Raw genomic sequence first — 22678 nt, forward strand, 5'->3', positions numbered from 1 at the left:
CTGGGCCTAAATGAGAGACGTCCCTTGAATAGCAAAAACTTGGTTAGCAAATGCTTGGGTGTAAGATTAGTATTGAAAGTTGATAGGGTGGTAGAAAATGAAAATGATGACATTACATGAGATGAGCTGTAGTGCCCTTTATGAATTAAATGCAGGATTTGGAGCCACTATAATGCCCCTGCTCTACTCTCATGTCTCAATATTCCTACAATCCATCCCCACGGCAGTGACAGATGATGCTTTTTCCTTTTTGCTTTGTCATTTCTTGGACTGTCAACTCTATTTGCTAATTAAAGGTGACTTGACTTGTGAAAAAAAAAGGTCTCAAACCTAATTTAGGCAACCTGTTCTGCTTCTGCGTCCTAATTGACACGGAACATGTTATGTGAATGCTCACAATATTTATCCAAATACAGAAAACCCACGACGTATCGTCGGCTGATGGCTCCCCATGTGGAAAATTAAAGCATAAAGCCATTAACAACAAAGAAAATTCCCATTTTCTGTGAAAAGAAGATTTCAAATTGATTTGAAATACTAGAACTTGCAACGAACTGATCAGTGTGGACCTTGTTTACATTATGACTACGTCTACTGCAACTGTTCATGCCTTGGATAAGAGGCTACAAGTTTGCACACAGACAACTTTACATTACGACTACTCCCAAACTTTAGTTATCTTTTGCTGTGAAGAAATTTCTCATTAGCTAAGCATCACTGTTGCTTCAGACCAAACACTTTTAAGAGTACCCTGTAAACAAGGTAACTAGCAAGTCAGACAACAGCATTTGCATCCAACATCTACATGGGCTTCTCCTGGTTAGGCCGTATTAGGCTACCAAAAGTGCAAAAATGGAAGCTATAGATGGAACGAGACAAAAACCAAATCGAGATAAAGATCTTATTTTTTCCACAGAAGCTATGACACATGCCAAAATCATATTGGACCCATCAAGCCTGCGCAATTAATACCAAAAGCGAGTATTTGACTTTGATTACCACTAATCACTCAATCTACACCGAACCGTCCCCTTATAAATAGTGCTCGTAGCTTGTGTTCATCCATAATCCATCAGTCTCTACTCGGAACTTTACAAAGCCTTTCTACTTCTTGGGGTTCCTTCTGTTTTTTAACATTTTTTCTAAAAAATTAACAAGGAAAGAGTAAAATGGCGACTTCGCGCATAGCAAGGTTCATTACAGAGGTCGCACCACCACAATATGTTACTGTGATGAGGAGCAGGGCCTCTAAGGTGTTAGATACAATCAATGAGGAGGACAGAGATGTTGGTACTTACGGAAATGATAGCCTGGCTTCATCTCCTAAATCACCTTCTTCCCTTTCTCCTTCCTCATCTGTCAGTGCTAGTACTCCTACTATTACTTCCATTGTAGATGATGCTGCTGCTGATGCAAGCCACTCCAGGCACTTCTTCAAAGACGTTCAAACTTCCTTCTTCATCTTTGCAAGCTAAAAGCCCTGCCCTTGAGTTGCGAATTCCAACTCAGGAAATTGAGTAGCCTCCTCCAGACCAGCATATATATCTAAGATGCAGCAGTTCTGTTTTTTGTTGTACTTTCTCCTCTCTCTTTTTTTTTTCCAGTTTTTCAGCGAGTCTGTAAAAGGTTTTTGTGCAGGAAACTGAGAGATGGAAGGAGAGAGTATGATGTTATCTCATGCATATGTACTAAGCCAATAATCCTTCAAAAAAAATATGTACTAAACCAATAAATTGAAAGTTGGCTATTTAGCATTGCCATATTTCACCATTAAGTCTGTCTTGTATATTAAACAACTGAAATGAGCACTATGGAGGATTGGGTGATTCTGAAGAATCCAATGCGGAGATAATTCTGAGCAGTGAGTTCTTTTAGCAGCCAACATGTTTTTAAGCTCTAGCTGTTTTCTTCTATTATAGATAAGTTCACTATACAAAAAGAAAATTTCTTCTAACATTCGTGTAGTATATTGAAAGGCGTACATTAAACCTAGATTTCAAAAGGATGATGAACCATTCTGAAAAAGAAAATCCGTTCTTCAGAGTGAATGTTAGTATTCTGAAAAAGAAGGCATGGCACAAGCATACATTTGAATTGTTCAGATTGTAGGCTCATAAATTTGTATTTTTGGGGGTTTTTATAAAATAGCAGCGAACCCCGATCCCCCACAGAACAACCTTTTTTCCTTTAAAGTTTCCCTTTTTGTTCCTGGTTTGATTAAAGTTCCATTAACCTTAGAGCATACATATCGAAATTTAGCTGAATTTCAGCAATCCGAGTTCATACATACCCCTAAATCTCTAATCCAATTCCATACTGAACCTGGACTAGTCCTCCACTCTCTCATTACAATATTCCGAACATTACAGCGGTAAAATTTATCACACAATCCCTAAATTCACGTAGAACGAAGAAATTCAATTCAAAATAGCATACTGGAATGCTCCACAAAAATGTGTACACACAGAAGAAGACTTAGCATACGTTTCAGAGGGATCGAGTCCGGTACCTGGGATCAAGGTAAGGGATGATATGAAGAGGGCGTTCCTCGAGTTGGTCTACGTCGGCAGGGCTGCTCATCCATGGCAAAAATGGCTTTCTCCTTCTTCTCTCCTCTCACTGTATGCTTCAGTGCTGCTCTCTCCTAAGCCAGGGTTTTGAATTCGGAGAGGGAGAAAGAAAGTGGGCCGAGCTGGAAACCCAAGATTCCTTGGGCCTTCACTTTGGTTTTGAACCAATTTTCATATTGGGCTAAATCTTTCATTCGATCCAGGACCTCGGGCTTCTAATATGAGGCCAAGCCCGCATGCTGTAAATTTATCAGGTTCTGCAGTTATTTTGTAGCCACAAACAATGAACTCCAGTAAATTTCTCTAAATGGCCTCAAGTTTTCTCTCAAGTTCTTAGAGCTGCCAAAGAGCAGATGCCGCCACCAAGCAGAAGGAGCTGCTGCCCAGCAGGAGTCATCGCCAATGAATAACCGCCTCCGAGGAGGCCACCAAGAAGGAGGAGTTGTAGCTAAGTGGGAGGCTTCCGCCAAGAAGTCGCCCCAAAGAGTAGCCGTCGTCAAGTAATAAATTCTATTGAAGCAAGTTCCTTCCATTTGGTCAAGAAGTAATAAACTATCTTCGAATAAGTTTATTCCATATGGTCAGTGAAGTCCCGCAGTCTCCAAATCAAATATAAAAGGAAGTCTTTGTAGCTTCCCAAATCAAATAGGCATAAAGTCTCTGTAGCCTCCTAAGTCAAATCTGTATGAAGTCTCAATCAGCCTTTCAAATTAAGTTGGCGGTGTCTAGATCAAATAAAAAACATACAGATCAAATCAAAATCTTCAAGGTGCTAGGTCAAATCAAAAGCAAAAAGACAAAGCTAACACTTTTAAAACGCTAAATCAAATCAACGCTTCTAAGGCATCAAATCAGATTGATGCCTCTTCGATATAAAGTTCAAGTTAACGTCTTTAAACAGAGATCAAATACACTTCGAATCAAAGTAGCATTAAATTTGATTCAAGTTAAATTGATTTCGAATCCAAATCGAGTCAAATCAAATTCAAATCAAGACAAATCTTTCCCAACCGTTCCTTAGAGAATGATACACGAGAAGGCAAAGAATTGCGAACTTATATGTTAATTAAAATTCATCTGTTAAATTGTTTTATTGCAATTATTTATTTGGCATAATTTAACAACCTACTTGTTTTTCAAGTGCCAATAATTGAAATTTTTTTATTGTTTAGGGATATATAATAATATCACACATTCAAAAGTCATTTCTCTTAGTCTTTGCTCAATAAATATTTTAAAGGGCTAACACCATTTTTAGGTTATATTGCCTTTCTTGATATCAACTACCTACTTTGTCAATACACTATTGCACATATAAATTATGTATACTAATTATTTATCTTAACCATCCTAAACAAAAAACATTGCCATAGGTTTCACCCAAGTGATTGGACAAATTGCAAATAAATGAAGACCTAGCTCATATAGAGGTTTTTTTTAATACAAAAAGGGTATTTTTGATGAGATAATCATGTGATTTTAATTTCAACAAGCAAACATAGATAGAAATACATGTAACTCAATCCAAAATTCAGATAAAAAGAAGATAATTGTGCTAGGTCGACAAGTAGTTTAAAATCTTACCAAACCTATGAATATGAATTAAAATGATAAATTCATTGAGGCTACCTCCCATTCTCATTACGTGCAAAGCGTTGCATTGAAACTCGGGTGTTACGATACATGAACAAGGATTAACACGGGCATAAAAGAAAAATATCGTTGGTCCGGTGCACTATGAACCTAATTAAATCCAAACCACAAAATCATAGCTGGGTCCAAACCATTGAAATTTCTATTTTCAAACTTTTCAGGTTACAAACCTCAAAGTAATAAAATTATAAAACACGTGCACAACACGTCACCACATGCATCGTATTTGGAGACTATTCATGTTTTCGCCGTCCAAAACAAAAAAGAGAGTGTAAATAACAGAAAATCATTTAAAAAATGTGTTACCAACTAATCATGTCCCATGTGATTGGAGTCCTCAGGGTTATAAAACTCTTCAAAATTTAATCATAAGGAACACAAATCTCCAGATCTCCTTCTGCTTCTGCTTCTCTCGAACGAATCTAATCTCAATCGAGATCTCTGCACTTTAAGAAAGAAAGAAAGAAAAAGGAAACCCTAAAGTCAATTACTAATATTTATACGACAAAAAACTTTCCATTTTCATCGCAGATTTCGCGTCCATTGGTTTCTCCGACTTTATGGGGTGCTTTTGTGAGTCGACGGTCAAGATCGCTCGGTCGTCGCACGCGGAGTGTCCTTTAATCGACCAATCTTGATTTTGTTTCCTAATTTTTGGTAGAAGCTCTTGATTTGTATAAGTTTGGAAGTTGGAACGGAATTTTGGTTGTGAAGATGAGGGTAACCAAGTCACAGGTATGGCAGCCGTGCAAGAAGAAGAGGTCTTGATAGATAGGGATTGCAAATAACAGATATAATAAAGCGAAGATTTGAGAGGAATTGATCAGTAATGGCGTCTCGTTCGAGCAATAACACAGGGAGCAGGACAAGGGTGGGGAAGTACGAGCTGGGAAAGACACTGGGAGAAGGGACCTTCGCTAAGGTCAAATTCGCTCGCAACTGCAATACCGGAGAGCATGTCGCAATTAAGATTCTCGATAAAGAGAAACTCCTCAAGCACAAGATGATCGCTCAGGTAATTCGCTGTTTGATGACTCTAATCGCTTTATTAGCGATTCAGAAAATTTTGAATGATCAGGAGAGCTTTTAATTTCGTCGAGGGAATAAGAATAAAAACAAATTTGAATTGTGATTTTCCTTGTAATTCGCCTTTTATTGGAACTAAGAATATACTGATCAATATGTTTTGTGATTAGTGTTTTTGAACTAGATGCTTTTCCACTAAGTGTACAATGATTCTATTTGAAGTTAAAGTTCTATGTAATTGATGTCATGCTGTTTGGTTGCTTTGGGAAAATAGGGTGTGGTTTGTCTTTCAAGGAAAGGTAGGTTAAATAATTTAAGGACTTGACTGAATTTATTTGCACACTATTATTTGTTTCGGTCAACTGGAATCACATAATATTTAGTTTACTTGATTTTGTTTTCTTTGTATTTGGATCATCTTTATTTTACTGTTTATATTTAAATTTTTATAAAATTTACTTCATTCGTGATCGACATTAAAAGGCTTAGCATTTTCACTTCACTGAATGTCCTATTGTTATTTTCTTTGGCCCTTTGCAGATTAAACGTGAGATTTCAACCATGAAACTGATTAGGCATCCAAATGTCATTCGCATGTATGAGGTTAGAAGGCCATTGTTGATTGCTGCTATTTCTTTGCATTGTGGTGGCTCTAAATTTCATTTCTTTTGCGTGGCCCGAAAGAATAAATATCAATAAACACTTTTGGGGTTACTTCTACATTTTCAGTGACTTCCAGCAGCTTTCTTGGTGCAGGTGATGGCCAGCAAGACAAAAATATACATTGTTCTTGAATTTGTGACTGGTGGGGAACTTTTTGACAAAATTGTAAGTTGAATCAAGTTATTGTCTGGAATTGCTATATCTAAATGGGAATTCCTATGTCTAAATTATTGTGCTTGATCACTTAATGGAGCCATATCTTCTGCTGAGTTTTGTACTGTGTTTCTGGGGCTAGGCAAGTAAAGGGAGGTTGAAAGAAGATGAAGCAAGAAAGTATTTTCAGCAGCTTATTTGTGCTGTTGATTATTGCCATAGCAGAGGTGTATTCCATAGGGACTTGAAGGTGTAACATTTACTACTTTTCTTCTAATTCCTTTGCTTATAATGAATGATACCAGTAAAGCTGATGGAATACTTCTTATCCGTTTGTTAAAGTGAAGTATTGTTGTGGATTGGTTTATGAATTACAGCCAGAAAATTTGCTACTGGATGCTAACGAAGTTCTTAAAGTCTCAGATTTTGGGTTGAGTGCACTACCTCAGCAAGTTCGAGTGAGTATACTCCAACAAGCCAAGATTTAGTTATGTTATAATATTAAATAATCTAGTGAAAATAGATAAAACTTTAAATGCCTATCACCCACTTCTGTTTTGCTCTTCACCTACTGCACTGCTTTGGTGAATTACCAGGCTGATACACATAACTTGGTTATTAAGGCTTCATGATTTATTATCTTCATATCTAGGAAGATGGACTACTTCATACAACATGTGGAACGCCAAATTATGTTGCTCCTGAGGTATATTAACTTTTGATTAAGAAAACTGTTCCTTTACCAGTAAATTCTTTACCTGTCCTTCTCTTACAATGTTTATAACTTTCAAGGTGATAAACAATAAAGGCTATGATGGAGCCAAGGCAGATCTGTGGTCATGCGGGGTGATTCTTTATGTCCTAATGGCAGGTTACTTGCCTTTTGAAGACAATAATCTCATGGCGTTATATAAAAAGGTAATAGTATCTTTCCTTCTGTCGGTATTTTAATTTTGCCAAGTAATTTGCAACTTCTTTATGCACGCATGATTTATTTACTGTTACCGTTGTTTTTTTCTCTGCCAAAAATAATTATCCTTAGAAAAATGAAACGAATATATTTTTTTCAAATAAGAACATGCCTAGTTGGTCAGTATATTTTTTACAATAAGGACTTGCCTACTTGGTCAACATATTTTTTGTTGACAGAATTGAGTGGCCATCCTGAAGTCTCCCCTCTTTAAGGCTTCACCGTGTTTTTGCATTTTTGTTTATTAATTTATTCGTTCACTAAATAACAGTAAAGAAAAGAAAAGCAATCAACTGATTGTTTCTTTTCTTTTCCCGTCTAAAGATGTTGGTTAAGATACCATTCTGAAAGATAAAGTGCTCACATCTGCAATATATATTATGTGGTTGCACCCTTGCAGATAAATAAGGCCGACTTCACATGTCCTCCTTGGCTCTCATCAAGCGCAAAGAAACTAATCAAAAGAATTTTGGACCCTAATCCAGTGACAGTATGCATTTTCCTTCACTGAAAAGATGATGAGTATTTTTTTTGAGTACTTCTATTTCTTGTGAATTTACCATATTTACTGATGTATGAAATAGCGGATTACAATTGCGGAGGTTATAGAGAATGAGTGGTTTAAGAAAGGATATAAACCACCTACTTTTGAACAAGCAGATGTTAGTCTCGATGATGTGAATGCTATCTTCAATGAATCAGGAGTAAGATTATTGTGTCTGATTTTTATTATGATTGCAACCCAATTTTGATACTTGTGGTTGTACACCAAGTTGTGGGTTTATATCTGATGTCCATCTTGGTTAACAGGACTCTGGAAACCTTGTTGTAGAAAGGCGAGAAGAAGGGCCTATAGGCCCCATTGCCCCTGTGACTATGAATGCCTTTGAGCTCATCTCCACATCTCAGGGCCTCAACCTCAGTAGTCTATTTGAGAAGCAAATGGTGTGTATTGTTCTCATTATCTCTGCCAAGCAAATATCGTTATTTTGTCAGAATCTGGTCAATTGGCTCCATGAATATTTTTAGCCATTCAGCTCTAGCGCACAATACATTCAAGTTGCATTGTTGGTATTGCATGCTATGTTAATTCTACTCATTGATGAAAAGGAGTTTTGAACTTTAACCTTAGAACCTGATATTTTTTTGAATCACAGTGTTTGAGATATTCTCTTTAAACTTACAAATTTTATAGTTTTAGCACCCACTTCTCTATATACGACACTTTTATTGGCATGAAACTTATGGTTGACATTTGCATTTCTAAATAGGGACTTGTTAAACGGGAGACAAGATTCACATCCAAACGTCCTGCAAATGAAATAATCTCAAAAATTGAGGAAGCTGCAGTGCCTTTGGGCTTTGATGTAAAGAAAAACAACTTCAAGGTTCACCACAATCTCTCTCTCTATCCATCTTAGATTCACTGTTTTTTGGCCTTTTTTCTTCTAGTACCTTGTTGATGGATTAAAGGAATATATTCTTGTTAGTTGTTAGAAACTTAATTTAAGACCAAAAGGAATGATGCTATGCGAAGAATTTAGTCTTTTTGTGCTCACAACTTTTGATATTTTTATTTCTTTCCTCTTGTTGCTTACCTACTGAAATGAAAAGATTTCTGGGATAACCTATTTTCGTTTATTGCTCTCATAATTGAAATGGTTCCTGATTGCGTATGCATATACGAGTAATCCCAAGTATATGGCTAGTAATCAAATCTCAAGTTACTCTTCCATGTATAATAAAACTGCCTGTCTTGTCAATCTTATTAGATGAAGCTTCAGGGGGAGAAAACTGGACGTAAAGGTCATTTATCAGTTGCAACAGAAGTATGTTCTCTTCACCTTTGTCTTATGAAATCCATAAACAATGTAAAAGAAAGTGGATGTGGGTTATTTTGAAGAATTGAACTATGTTTCAACATAATTCCTTTCCTTGCAGATTTTTCAGGTGGCCCCTTCCCTTTACATGGTTGAGCTTCGCAAGTCTGCAGGAGATACACTGGAATTTCACAAGGTAAGTGGCATTTAAGTTTTTTAAGGTATGAAATTCTTTCCTGTGCGACTAAGTCTCCATCTCCCTGTCCTTCATTGGATAGATGCTCGTATACGAGACAAGGGGTATTCTAATTTTCAGCCTAGCTGACTTGTTGTGGTCTTTTTAAAAAAAAAAAATTTGGTCTCTTTGCTCGGGCTGCACCATTTTGGTGCTCCCTAATGAATTTTCTTCTTCAAAGAGACAATTTATATACTTGGTGTTTTGGGGTTTGGTAAATAAACGACTTGGGGGTTGGGTGAAGCCTAGTTTGTTCTGCTTTCTGGATTCAGCTTAGGGGCTCAGGAGTTTGACCAAAGTACTTTATATGCTTTCGGTCTAGCAATCATGGATGATCCTTGAATTATTTCCCGTAACCGAATGTTTTGTTTTTTATTAGTTTTTTTTTTTTCCCTGTATGGTCCTCTAAGATTTGAACTGTTGGATTACAGTTCTACAGTAACCTCTCAACGGGGCTGAAGGATATTGTTTGGAAATCAGCCGATGAAACAAAAGAATAATGTGGCAAGGATGGTTAGTGTTCATTACCAAGTACATCTATATTTTTTTAGTAGTAAATGCTATTTGTTTAATGGTTTCCTTTCAATGAAAAACTTTTTTATTCAAACAAATACCTTAATATGCGGTAGTAGACCAGCAAATGAATTTTCAAACCATATCATGACTTTGCCGTTAGGGATATTGTAATAGTTTTGTTCTTTCGTCATTTTTGATCTGATGAGAAAAATATATCTCGTCATTATAGTGGCACTTACATTTATGTATCTTTGCTAGTTATACAATTAATGGCTTCTAGATTTCTTTTCCATGGAGTGTTTTAAATCAATCTGACTTTTGGGATTGATCATTTTACTAATTTGCAGAACGATTGGGATTGATCATTAGGTACATCATGTCCCCGATCCTACCCACTGTAGGGCCTTATGGGGGTTTACCCTTTTTACGTTTGTGGGCGTTGTAATAGGGGGCATCAGAACATTATTCGTTGTCCTTTTGGTTGACAGGTACAGCTGCATAATTCGCATTGGGGCTTTTTGGAGCATCCTCAAACATGATCACATTCACATATCCAAAAGATTGTTATCGAGCCCGCGTGTTGTATCTTGATTGTTATGTAACATATTGGATAAAGGTTCTTAGTTGCTTTTTCATCTTCTTCATATGTAGCTTGGATTTTATTTTGTTTTCCTTTTTCATGGGAGGTGACTTGGGTTTGTTTTCATTGGTTACATTTTCTTGTGAAAAAGGTTTATAACTTAATACCATTTGACAACAAAGATTTACATTTACATTTCATTGATTTGTTCTCCAGTTTGGAAGTCATTTGTGACGGCTAGCTCTCTTTCCCCCTCTGTCTCTGTGCTGTTTTAATTCCAAGTTTCTTCTTTTTCTTTCTCCTCTAGTCCTCTTAACAATTACCCGAATGCCTTTTTTTTTCTCCTTCTAATAATTACCCCAAGTGTTTTGATAAAAACAAGTATCACACCAAATTAGGCCTTTGTTAGGGCCAAACTAAGTCAAGGGAAGCTGTGTTTTACATGTCGTGGCAGATTATATCGCGTATTTGAGGTTTACCATGTGGAATGGGATTCAATGTGACAATATGTCAATCTCTTAACTACCATGAGTATATTTATATTGTACAAAAGTGAGATCCCTTCTCAAGTTTTTATCAATCTCAGAAATTTTGATAATGTATGCCCTTAGGACACTAGATAAGGATGAAAAAAGTGTATTGAAATCTAAAAAGGATATGTATCTTAAGTTTAAAAAATTAAGTCAAATAACGTTAATCTCATATGACATACTATGATTCGCTATAGTGAATCTTTAAGAAGTGCTTTTAAGACACACTTTTTCAATACTCTAAACTTAATAATTTCAAACCCTTGTCGGATCGGATCGGATATTCCAGCATCTAGCGAACCGGGTCCTTGACCCAGAATCCCATATCCAATTATGTCAAGTTGTCAACCGCACCAGACAAGAAAATTAAAAACAAGCGTGTTTTTTACCCAATGTTATGCGCACTCGCAATAAAATCAAAACTACGTGGTACACACGCCCGTTTCTTTTCCTCCTCGAAATCTTCACTCATTGAAGAACATGAGAGAAGAAGTCATCAGCTCTGGCGGGACCTTGGATCCTACCCCGGCTGCGAGGTACCAAACCACCCTTGTTTCTCACACCTATTATCGTTATTGATCTCAATTTAGGATTGTAATGGTCGCTTATCGTGGATGTGTTGAAACTAGGGTTTTACATTAGTATTTTGTCGGGTCGTTTGGAATTTTGGGTGTTAAGGTGGGGTTTTGGGTGTTTGGTATATGACATTGATGTGCTTTTGATAGCTTTTTAAATTGTGGAGGGAGAGAGCTGGGAGTCAGCTCTGTGTACTAGTACCTCACGTAGTAGGATATTTCTTTCTGGGATATCATAGGCAAAATTCACTATAGATATTAAAATTGAATTTGACTTTTATTTCTTTGAAGGACTTAGTTGAGCCGCTACTTTTGTATTTTCAAACTTGCATGCACAAAGTATTTGGTTGCTAAAATTGTGGCAAAGAGTTTTTGCTTCCCTCTTTTCTTTTTTCGATCATAATTTATTCATAGCAGACTCGGGTTCTTTGGTTAATGGGATGAATTTGGATCTTTCTAGTTCAGTTTAGTTTTGGTGGTCAGACATGTTTCTTTAAGAGGGTCTGGATTTGGAAGTATCAATTTTTTGATTATGAAGGACCTGTAACATACATTAGAGCTTTATTTTAGTCCCATCTGTTAAATATGGGGAAAGAATGTTTCAGCAATTGAACATGTGATCCCTAGGCGGCACAAAAAGATAATTTGCAACTGTTTGAAGTCTCATGTTGTCTTTGCTTTAGCTTTCTTTCATATTATTAGCTGTTCACACTGATGTTTTGAGCTTCAAGTTGAAATGCTTGCATTGACAATCAATTCACGAGTGCTGAATTGTAATTGACAATTGAAAACTATTTCCAATTGAATCTTGTGAAACAGGAGAAGTGATCCTTGAGATTAAATTGGTGTAAATCCATTAGATTTGAAATGGGTGAATTCAATTGCATTTAGAAGGTTTTATGTTGTGTACCTACTTGAAAATCATCATCGTCACGTAAGATTTTGTCTCGAACTGTTTGGACTAGTTACATGAATTCATTAGACATGAATCCATAAGAAAAATATGTTTTCTAATGTATTCATTTGATAAGTTTTGTCAAAGATTTACCTTGGTTGCTGACCATGACCCTCCTCTTTATTTGAGCTTGAGGACGGGCAATGTTATGTATGTATTTGAAAACATAATAGAAGCTTTATGCTAAGCAAATAAGTACATTGTCTTAGGAACTTTGGTTAATTGATATACTCGATGGAAATATCTGAATTCTCAAAGAAATATTTTTCTTCTACTTCAAGAGTAATTTTGGATTGTAATGCTTTGCCTGTGTTTCATACTTTCATTGCAAAAAAAAAAAGAAAAAAAGAAGTAATCTTTTGCATGTGTTGTTTATTATCAGTTCTGCTGGGGCATCCTCACCTGCTCTCCCTACAAATATTGGCAGTATAGATTGGTCTGGTCATGGACATACCTCTAAGGCAACCTCTTTCTCTTGTGTTGGTTCTCAACCACCATGGACTTCCAGGAGCACAAGCGTTGGTGGTTCTGCACTTGGATCATCAAGACCTTCCTGCAGGCCCTGGGAAAGAGGGGATCTGTTGAGGCGTTTGTCCACCTTCAAGCCTTTGAATTGGTTTGGAAAGCCAAAGGTACGGAATTTTATTTGCTTTCCGTGTACTATGTGTTGGTAATTTATATATTGTGATTGCTGTGGAAAAAAATATACATCTTCATTGTGTGAGATTCTCTTTCCTTTTGGGAATTATAAATAATACAGTTTCAAATCAAATGATTTTACTCATTGAGTCGTAATACATAGCTAAATTGATCAGGTACAGAATTTTATTTGCTTGCTAAATTTATCAGGGATTCTTTTCTGTTGTGAAATGAACTATGTCCGTGACCGTAGATGTTTGTGGTGTATTTTGCACATTTGTTGTTCTTGTCTAGATGCTGAAGCCTTAACCAGCCTCTTCTGAACTGTCTGAATCTGGCACTGCTCTGTGAACCAAAAGGCTGATTGGACCCAGGGTCACCAATTCAATGTTGGTTGGGATCATCTGTTAAGACTGGTGAGACCATGACAGCTAAATAATATTAAAAACAAAATTTCCAAAATTTGACAAGAATTAACTAAAAATGCTAAAAAGTATATGTCAAATTAGTAATTACTAATTTTCCAGAAAGTAAATGAAATACTAGTTTGTTGGAAAGAAAAACAAATAGTAATAAATGAGCTGCAAAGAAAACAAAGACACGGACATGAGAACATCCATTTATTAAGTAATATTAGATATATTGGTCATAGATGAGAGAGTAAGGGCAATCTGGCGAGCTTTCCACTTGGGCAAGTCTGAATCCCCAAACACATGCTACGTTGCTTTGGATTCTGCTTCAGCTGTTGGTCAGGGCATGAAAGTTGCTGTTTCTTTTGCTACATTGTCATGAGCAAGAAGAAAATTTTCAACTCGCCAATTCTCTATTCTTTTAGTTCCATATCCTCCTATCCCAAAAACAATGCTGAATTCAGTGAATTGTGTAATGCGGGGATTAAAGTAAATAAAAAGATGCAGATTAAGCAATTTGTTGTTTTGGTGATGCAAGTTTTCTCATGTTCTTTCATAGTGTGATGCTCTCGAACATGTTTAGTAGGAATATGCTCCAGCAAGGAATTGGTAAATAACTGGTATCCTTTAAGCAAACAGTTCCAGTTTGAACTAGATTGATGCTGTTATGGTGTTATCATAATGTTTTACCTTGTACTTATACCAACACAATAAGCTCAAGTTAGTTGAAGTCATGTAATTGCTATTTTTTGTTTCAGGTTGTCAGCTCATTGGCTTGTGCTCAGATAGGTTGGGTGAATGTGGATGCTGATAAAATTGCTTGTGAATCATGTGGTGCACATTTGAGTTTTGTTCTGTTGCCATCCTGGACCCTTGCTGAAGGTTAGCAATTTTAACCAGAGTCCATTAATCTCACCCCTCTCTCTGAGAGCTTCTAGAATTTTGTACTGTTGACTCCATAGCTAGCAGTGAAGTGATTTTGATTAAGGGAAGTGATGAAAGACCTGTAGACTAAAGCTATGGCCTATGAGGATGTGTACCCTGGAAAAAAGGAATTGGTACTGTTGGGATTTGTTGTTAAGTACACTACAATACTACATGAAAGAAATGAAAGAACAATAAAATACGTGGGAGGAGGGAATGTAAAATAAGGGAAACTATTTGTGTGTGTATGTGAATAGCAACTTCAGATTGTGCCTCTGTTACATGTCTATTGTCTTTTGCATGTAGCAAAGAGGTTAACATCTGAAATTTTCTTTTGGTATGGGTAAGAAGCGTAAAATTATTAAATTCTAAAATTTTCAAATCTCGCCTATTCGTAGTTATTTAAATTAAGAAAAAAAACTGTTAGTTTAATTGACAGAAGTAATTGAACACTATAATAGTAAACTTTTGTTGAATATACATCGATGTAGTTCTATCTTTGGTTTCGATGGTAACTGAAGTATGATGTTTAGGAGAGTACTACGTATCGAATATGAGAATTATTAATTTTGCATCTTAGAATCAGGTCTTTGCAATATAGACTTAATTATATTGGATTGGTTATTAAATAATTGTATATGAGTTGGAAGGGGGGAGAGGGGTGTCAACTTTGTATATCTGGTTTAAACAGTTCTTTAATTTTATGACACAGTTGTTGCCTAAAATATGAAGTGATTTGTTTTCTTTGAGAACCGTTTCAGTGTGTTAGTGTGTTACCATCTTGTCAAATACTTCTTGATTGTCTTTTTCGCTTGAAGATTTGTTTATTGTTTAGTTGTACCATTGGCTAACACTAGATGTCATACGTTTAGAGTTCATTGCATTGCATTGCATCTTTGAGTTACAGAGCGCAATCAAGCTTTCAATTGAATAAAATACCTAGATTGAGCGTGATGTAACAAGCATTGGTTGCATTGAAGGCACTTAGGCTTATCTTCTGGATGCCGATACTGATTCTACCACTGGTCGTGATATGCATGTGTTATTACCATTTTGTGATGTTTGGAGGATTGGAGCAGTCTGCAAACTGGGAGCTTGTTAGTTTTTTACATTTTAGTCGACAGTGATTAAGCCATTGATTTCCTCATGACATCATGATCACGGTATTCAATGACAAATTAGAGAAAATAGGAAAAGTGTCAAAATAATAGGTTATTTGCTCCATTTTGGCAATTATTTCAAATTAATGAAACAATATCAAGTTGATAAGCTAGTATGTAGAGTTGAGTTACTTTTTTTTCCCGTGTCAATGATTTTAACAAGTCCTAGATCAATCAAGAGCCAGGCCAATGGAGCTACTCAGTTTCCTATTACCCTTTTCAACAGACCCTTCTGGTTTGGTTTTAAATCATTGCTAATTTGCCCCAAATTTGTGCTTGTCTTGATGATATATGTTCATAATCTTTCTGTGAAGGTTCAGCATTTTTTTCCTTCTCGTACTACTTTAGTTTATTAATTGTGTCCTTGGTTAAAGTTGAAAATGCCAGTGAAGCCTTTGCCAAGCAGCTGGATTGTGGGCATAAAGTCACCTGCCCTTGGAGAGGAAATAGTTGTCCTGAAAGCTTGGTGCAATTCCCACCAACACCTCAGTCTGCACTGATTGGGGGATATAAGGATAGATGTGATGGACTTCTACAGTTTCCATGTCTTCCTATTATAGCTGCATCTGCAATTGAGCAGATGCGAGTTTTACAGGACTCTCAGATGGAGCGCTTTCTGTCTCAGACTGGAGAAGTTGATTTTAAAACCAATGGCATGTCAGAACTGGAGACCTGTCGAGATGGCCCATTCTATATTTATTTATGTGTAAGATATATTTATTTGCTTGTTCTATCTGTTAATTGCCATATTGGTTCATCATTCTGCTTAGGTGCTTTCTGATAATGGATTTTGCCATTTATATATTCATTTTGGCAGGCCCAGAAACTTATAAGTCTGTGTGGATGGGAACCAAGATGGCTTCCAAATGTTCAAGACTGTGAAGAGCATTCTGCTCAGTCTGCTAGAAATGGATGTTCTGTTGGCCCCACCCTGGTCCGGGTTGGTATTTCACAGGATCCTGGATCAAGCAAGAATGCACTGTCTGCTTCAGCCAAAAAGGACACTGGAAAGAATAAAATACTAGCTGTGGAGTCTAGATGTGAACAGAGATCGCCTCTTTTAGACTGTAGTTTATGTGGGGCTACTGTGAGAATATTGGATTTCTTAACTGTTCCTCGGCCCGCTCGTTGTGCTCCGAGCAATATTGATATTCCTGAGACGAGCAAAAAAATGGGATTGACACGTGGAGCAAGTGCAGCCAGTGGGATTAGTGGTTGGGTTGATGCTGATACTACAGACAAAGAACAGACTGAAGACCGTGATGAAGTTGCAACAACATATGAGGGCAGATTGTTGCAGAACTCAGTCGATTTAAATCTTACAATGGCTGGGTGTCTACCTTTTACTCAGGTTGACAGGACCGCAACAGACATGAATGCTGATGATGTGCACATGGGAAGGTACCTAATTATTGGCCAGCCTGCCGGCAGTGGGGTTGGTAATCGTGCAGCTTCCTACGAGTCTCGGGGTCCCAGCTCCCGTAAGCGAAGCCTTGAAATTGGTGGCAGCTCGGATGATAGGCCACATTTGAGGATGCAACAGGCTGATAGTGTTGAAGGAACTGTAATTGATCGTGATGGAGATGAAGTTACAGATGGCAGACAGTATCCAGCGGGGCCATCAAAACGTGCTCGTGAATCTGACATTTTTGATACCTACTGTTCGGCATATGCAAGAGACTCTTCTGTCGCGGGTCCTAGCCATTCGGTGGGTATTGGAACTTATATAGATGGAAACAAAGCTGGTTCAAGCCGACAGGGAAATGACCATCTGATAGGAGTCCCATCAGCAAGAGATTCTACACGGGCATCTTCTGTTATTGCAATGGATACAGTCTATCATGGTGAAAATGATGACTCTTTGGATAGTGTTGAAAATTATCCTGGGGATGTTGCTGATGTTCAATTTCCTTCCTCCAGTACATATAGGAATCTGGACGTGTATGAGACATCAGAATTGAATTATAGTAACCAAGCTATGCAGAGCACTGATTTTCGATCACCTGTTGAATTAGTTCCTGGGGAAATGGGTGTTAGTAGTACAAATGACGGTGAAGAAGTTTTCAATGCTGGAACTGTGATGGCTCAAGGAAGAGAAGGGATTAGTTTTGGAATCAGTGGAGGAAGTGTTGGAATGTGCGCTAGCCATGAAGCTGAAATTCATGGGGCTGATGCTTCTGTGCATAGAGCACATAGTGTTGTTGGTGATCTGGAACCCAGAGTGGATGATGCTGAAAATCAGGGTCAGACAGATCCTTGGTTAATAGATGAAATTGTTCCCGATGAAACAAACCAAGAAGATCCCCATGGCGACAGCCAGGAAATGTTGTCTCGTTCTGTTAGAAGGGCTGATAGTGGCTCTAATATTGATGGTTTTGCCAAGGCAGAGTCTGTTGAGAGTGGTGAAAAGATAAGTCAAAGCTGCAAGCTAGGCCTTGATAATAGTGCTCATCCTTCTCTTTCCTGCAATGCCATGGTTGACTCTGGTTATGAAACAACCAACAAAGAGGTTACAAAAGCTGGAAAATCATCATCCACCAATAACTGTGGATACCTACAATCAGAATACGCAGCTGCAAATGGAGGTAGTTTATTTTACCCGTTTGGCTGCTCTAATGTTATGATTGTTGGAGTATTAATCCAATAATGAAAGTTTCACCTCTAGTAAGCTTAAGCCTCATAAAAAATGGTGAAAGATTCACCTTCTTTTTAGCTTAAGCTTCAGAAAAAAAAAATGGTGTTTATATGGTATTGGAGTCTTCAAGACATAGTTTACTGATTACTTTGCCCATTCAAATTTTCACTTTTTTGATGCTTCCCTCTTAATGGGTAACAAGATTCTCCTATTCAGTAATTCATTTAATTTTAGTATGCATGCATATCAACTTTGCATCACACATTGTGTTCTGTGAATTTCAATATGTCTGTAATATTAGCCTGATGGTGAACCAGTTCAGCTTAGTGGTGGTCTGCATGAAATAATCGTGCATTGTGTTCCTTGCGTTTATGCAGGACATTGCCCCATTTTTTGTTTAAGTCTCTCTCATGAAGAGTGAAGAGATCTGCATGCCCTCTTGACCCATATCTCTGCTTCTCCCAATGGCATAAAAAAGAAAACGAAAAACATCTTCCATGTAGTTTTCATTTTTAACCATTGGCACGTAATATTCTAAGCACTATAAATGAGTGTTATCTATATATCCTACTTCTGATACATTATTTTGACATGTTATAAACATTATTGGATGAAACAGGGCCACCAAAAGGGGAAAGCAATTATGAAGAACCTGTAGAATTTGATCCAATTGTCCATCACAACCAGTTCTGCCCCTGGGTGAATGGAAATGTTGCTGCTGCTGGCTGCAGCAACTCTGTTCCCAGCACTGATGCTGTTGCACTTTGTGGATGGCAACTGACCTTGGATGCACTGGATTCCTTGAGATCCCTAGGGCATATCCCAGTTATGACAGTACTATCTGAGTCAGCTGCATCCTTGTACAAGGTTTGTTGTCCCTATTAACCAGATATCTTCTATTAATGTCCTGTATAGTAACCTTGGTTTTCCTCGTCTTGCTTTCTGAGCAGCTCTTTCCTTGTCTAGTTCTCTTTTGTTGGATATCAAATGAATATCATCTGTTAAATCATTGTAGCATTTTGTATGCATATCTTGATTCATTATTAAGTTGAGAAATCACAACTTGATGGCAGTTACTAAATTTGTACAACTGATGATCCTTATCAGGTATTGGCTACTAATCTCGTGATTGATTTCTGATGACAGTGTGAATTATTCGGATTGTTGTCTTTGTTAATCCTTGAACATTATCGTTGTAGTTGTTCAGGGTACATATCGAAGCTTTTGGTGATAGGTCTATGTTTATTAATATTGTATGATTTTAGAGGTCATTGCTTTGTCATGACTCATGGTATTATCCAACCAGTTATGGCTTCTTTTTAATAAAAATTCTTGCCTCGTACCCAAAAAAAAAAAACACACACACATACACACACACTGCCAAACAAGCCTATATCATGGTAGTTTCGATGGAATCATGTGGCTAGTTTCTTACATTTTGGATCTCGTTTGATATGTCTAGATCAATGCTTAACACGTACCAATGCTGAAACAAAAAGTGCCATCCTTCCTGCCCAGCTTTTGAATGATGGATTATATGTTTAAAAAGTTATTACCATCCATAATTTTTTGTTGCAATCATCCAAAGTTATGATGTCCCCTTCTTTTCTTCGTTTTATGTAGATCAGCATGAGTTTCTTTTTACAGGATGTTCACCTTAGGTCCTTTTAATTTCCTCATTTTATTTTTATCTGCATGATTTCCTTTTGCAGGATGACCACAGGCCTCCTCATCAGAAACACAGTTGATGACAGCACTCCATGAGAAAAAGCGACGGACATAATTAATATTCAAGCTCAATAGAAGGTACTTGCAATAATTGGCAAAATGACTTTATTAACTTTGCAAAGGGAGGATATGCATATTTTTTCAAGATATTCTTCTGCCATAGTAAAAGGAAAGCGCATGCTGCTTTTTAAAAAAGGTTTCTGTCTTCCTCTTCTGCAAGTCATCATCATGCGAATGTGATTTCTCCATGCAAGTGCTTTTAACTCTTTATTACAATCACATATTCACATTGATTTACTATGGTATGTGCTGGTCCTTAAGTTAGGGTTTCCACCCTAGGTAATTGGCAGCCACCCAACCCCCGTGACGTGAGGTCACGGGTTCAAAGTTCAAACCTCCTGCCTCCCCCAATAACTTGCCCACGAAAAGAAATGGTGCTGGTTCTTAAGTTAGGGTTCACAGCTTACTAGGTTTAGTGTGTAACCCAATCATTTTTTTGACATGTTTAGGTAGTTTTAGGCCCTTTATTCTTCTGGGTGCTGTCCACTACAGAGTTGGTGTGTGATACTTGAGTCTCACTTAGATACATGTGTCAAATGTGTTTGCTTCAAAATATTTAGGATATTGCCTGCTCAACATGGTATGAAACCCTTTTTTCTATATGGTTGTCATAGTGCATACTCCATAGAAGGTTTATGAAGAGTCTACATAAAATACAATATTATAGCAACATTTTTTAACAATTTTGTTGCGGTAACAGAATCTTGTGGGTTCCTGTGCAGTCAGGAATTTGGGATGTGGTTCAGGGAGTTCTTTTTTACTCTTTTTTCTTGTATTTTCAAATTTCTTTTTAGTTTTTTCTAGTAGTTTTGAGTTCTTCATTTCTATCCTGACAAATTTCTGACGCAGACTAGTGTCACTGGCCCTAGTTCTTTCATCATTGGTCCAAGTAAATCACGGCTTTGAATTTGTCTTCTTCTTAGTACATAGAAGAATTTTTTATTTTTCTTTTCCAATGTACAAGAGTTTACTTCCATGTGGCTTGCCAACTTGTTCCCTTGATGGTGCCTATGCTCCAAATGTTGTACTTGCGAGTAATTATAATTGGGGTTTACGCCAACATTGTGCAGGATCAAAAGGAAATCAATCTTTAGAGCACATTGCGAGATGGTTCTTCTTTGTTATGAGAACTGCTCTTGGTGGAAGTTGTGGCTCACTTTTCGCCTTTTAAACTCCTGTCCGCTTTTTAACTATTTAATGTCGAGGTAAATTATGTCATCATTGAAATTTAGACGTGCTACCCTTCAGCATCAACATACTTGATTTTTTTAATGTTTTTTGAGGGACTTCTTGTTTAGTAACATAAAATTACAAGTAATACTTTTCACTCAGTGATGAGAGTACAGAAATTGCCAAGGACGGATAAATTTTATCCTTGCTGCAGCTCTAGTTTGCTTTTCCTAATAGAACTAGAACTATTGTACTGATTAACTTATAGTGTTACATATTCATTGTAAGATTCCGAACTTGTGGTTTAGTAATTTTGTTGCTCTCTCTCTAGCAATCAGAAGCTGATAGTAGACAGATAATAATGCCTGTAGACGCAAAAAAACGTCGGTACTTTTTCCAAGAGAAACATCGTTGGAAATTCTGGTCTTTCTCTGTGTTTTCTGTACATACATATCCATTTTAGTTGCTTATATGCATGCCATTGACCACTGGAGAGTCCTACGCCCTATCCTTTCTCAGTTGAGTCATTGACCACCAGAACTTCATTTAGGATTAATTATGAGCATGATATTTCATCAAGAGAAATGCAAAGTGTCATCATCTTTTTGGAATAAACGTATCCTACATACAGGCACAAACTGATCAACCAGTAGACCACCATAGCCATGAGAATGGCAGCTGCAGCACTTCAATCTTCCCTCTGTATCTCTTCCCAGAAACCAACCCCAACCCACCAATGAACCATTCATTTGACAGCCAAACCCAGCAGCAGCAGCCTCCATCAGCACCCACACCACACAACCCCACAAACAAACCTCTTCTTACAGGTAAATGAAGGGTATTGACTCAGGCAAAAACACTCTCCCAAAACCCATCTCTGCACTCTGCCTCACTTTACTCAATTCAATGCATCTTCTTCGTCCTCCAATCCAAAGGAATTCTCCAAAAGGACATGCCTAGAATTGTTGGCGTGTGCCCCCAAATCTTAAACCTCTTAACATCAGAACTGATCTTCACCCAGTTTTCTACTTTCTGTCACTGGACCTAAAAGTCCCAGACCATAACTTTAGGAGGGTCATCAACAAGTGCCCAAGATTGCTAATATCAGGTTTTGGGATTTGGAAGCATTGGCTTATCATGTCCCTGAGCTTGTGGATCTGAAGAGTATTGGGCTTTCAAAAGATGTTGTGCATATGGTGTTGTGGTGTCCAGCTCTGTTTACTTTCAGTGTTGAGAACAATTTGAATCCCAAATTTGAGTACTTTGTCAAGAACATGAAGGGAGATCTGGAAGAGCTCATGGAGTTTCCACAATATTTTTTCTCTCAGTTTGGAGAAGAGGATTAAGCCTAGGCACATAGAGGTTGTGCAGAGAGGAGTTAAGGTTCCTCTGCCATTGATGCTTAGAAGCAGTGATGAAGAGTTTATGGATCTGATAAGGCAAGAGTGTGGATGATTATGGTGGCTGTTTTAAACCTGTAAACACAATGTGCAGAGTTTATTTGCTAACCTTTTATTTATTTGCTAATCAGATCTGCCTCAAATCGTAAGTTCACTTTGGACTGCAAATGTGCGATCTACAACCAAATATGTTAAACAATTTTCATTACTTATATATGACTATCCGGCTCGAGATGACGGAGCGACAAATCTAATTAGTCTCATCTTAGGTAGTGGTAGATAGTGCTAGACGAGTTATTGAGTGGC

At 37.4% G+C, this 22678-nt stretch overlaps 2 protein-coding genes and 1 pseudogene across 2 annotated transcripts; all 3 read left to right on the forward strand.

Moving 5' to 3' along the window:
* The first annotated feature begins 791 nt into the window (after positions 1 to 791).
* LOC120014820 lies at positions 792 to 1833 on the forward strand. Its single transcript, XM_038866894.1, has one exon. It carries the CDS (start codon positions 1170 to 1172, stop codon positions 1473 to 1475), a length of 306 nt encoding a protein of 101 aa, XP_038722822.1. The 5' UTR covers positions 792 to 1169; the 3' UTR covers positions 1476 to 1833.
* Positions 1834 to 4573: 2740 nt separating this feature from the next.
* LOC120014092 lies at positions 4574 to 21283 on the forward strand. Its single transcript, XM_038866017.1, has 22 exons — positions 4574 to 5238; positions 5790 to 5852; positions 6006 to 6077; positions 6208 to 6315; positions 6443 to 6523; positions 6718 to 6771; positions 6858 to 6983; positions 7436 to 7525; positions 7620 to 7739; positions 7846 to 7980; positions 8307 to 8423; positions 8808 to 8864; positions 8977 to 9051; positions 9522 to 9587; positions 9976 to 10094; positions 12629 to 12878; positions 14054 to 14177; positions 15754 to 16085; positions 16197 to 17964; positions 18634 to 18881; positions 19727 to 19820; positions 20873 to 21283. Exons 1-21 carry the CDS (start codon positions 5053 to 5055, stop codon positions 19760 to 19762), a joined length of 4227 nt encoding a protein of 1408 aa, XP_038721945.1. The 5' UTR covers positions 4574 to 5052; the 3' UTR covers positions 19763 to 19820; positions 20873 to 21283.
* Positions 21284 to 21333: 50 nt separating this feature from the next.
* LOC120014093 lies at positions 21334 to 22533 on the forward strand (annotated as a pseudogene).
* The last annotated feature ends 145 nt before the right edge of the window (positions 22534 to 22678 follow it).

The sequence above is a fragment of the Tripterygium wilfordii genome, chromosome 14, assembly GCF_013401445.1.
Source record: "Tripterygium wilfordii isolate XIE 37 chromosome 14, ASM1340144v1, whole genome shotgun sequence".
NCBI lineage: Eukaryota > Viridiplantae > Streptophyta > Magnoliopsida > Celastrales > Celastraceae > Tripterygium > Tripterygium wilfordii.

What these genes read in the sequence shown, in the direction of transcription:
- LOC120014092 (XM_038866017.1), top strand. Translation starts at nt 5,053, where the DNA reads ATGGCGTCTCGTTCGAGCAATAACACAGGGAGCAGGACAAGGGTGGGG. An exon ending in GGGAACTTTTTGACAAAATT is followed by an intron (nt 6,078 to 6,207) that starts GTAAGTTGAATC and finishes TTCTGGGGCTAG; the next exon opens with GCAAGTAAAGGGAGGTTGAA. An exon ending in ATTGGTTTGGAAAGCCAAAG is followed by an intron (nt 12,879 to 14,053) that starts GTACGGAATTTT and finishes TTTTTGTTTCAG; the next exon opens with GTTGTCAGCTCATTGGCTTG.
- LOC120014820 (XM_038866894.1), top strand. Translation starts at nt 1,170, where the DNA reads ATGGCGACTTCGCGCATAGCAAGGTTCATTACAGAGGTCGCACCACCA.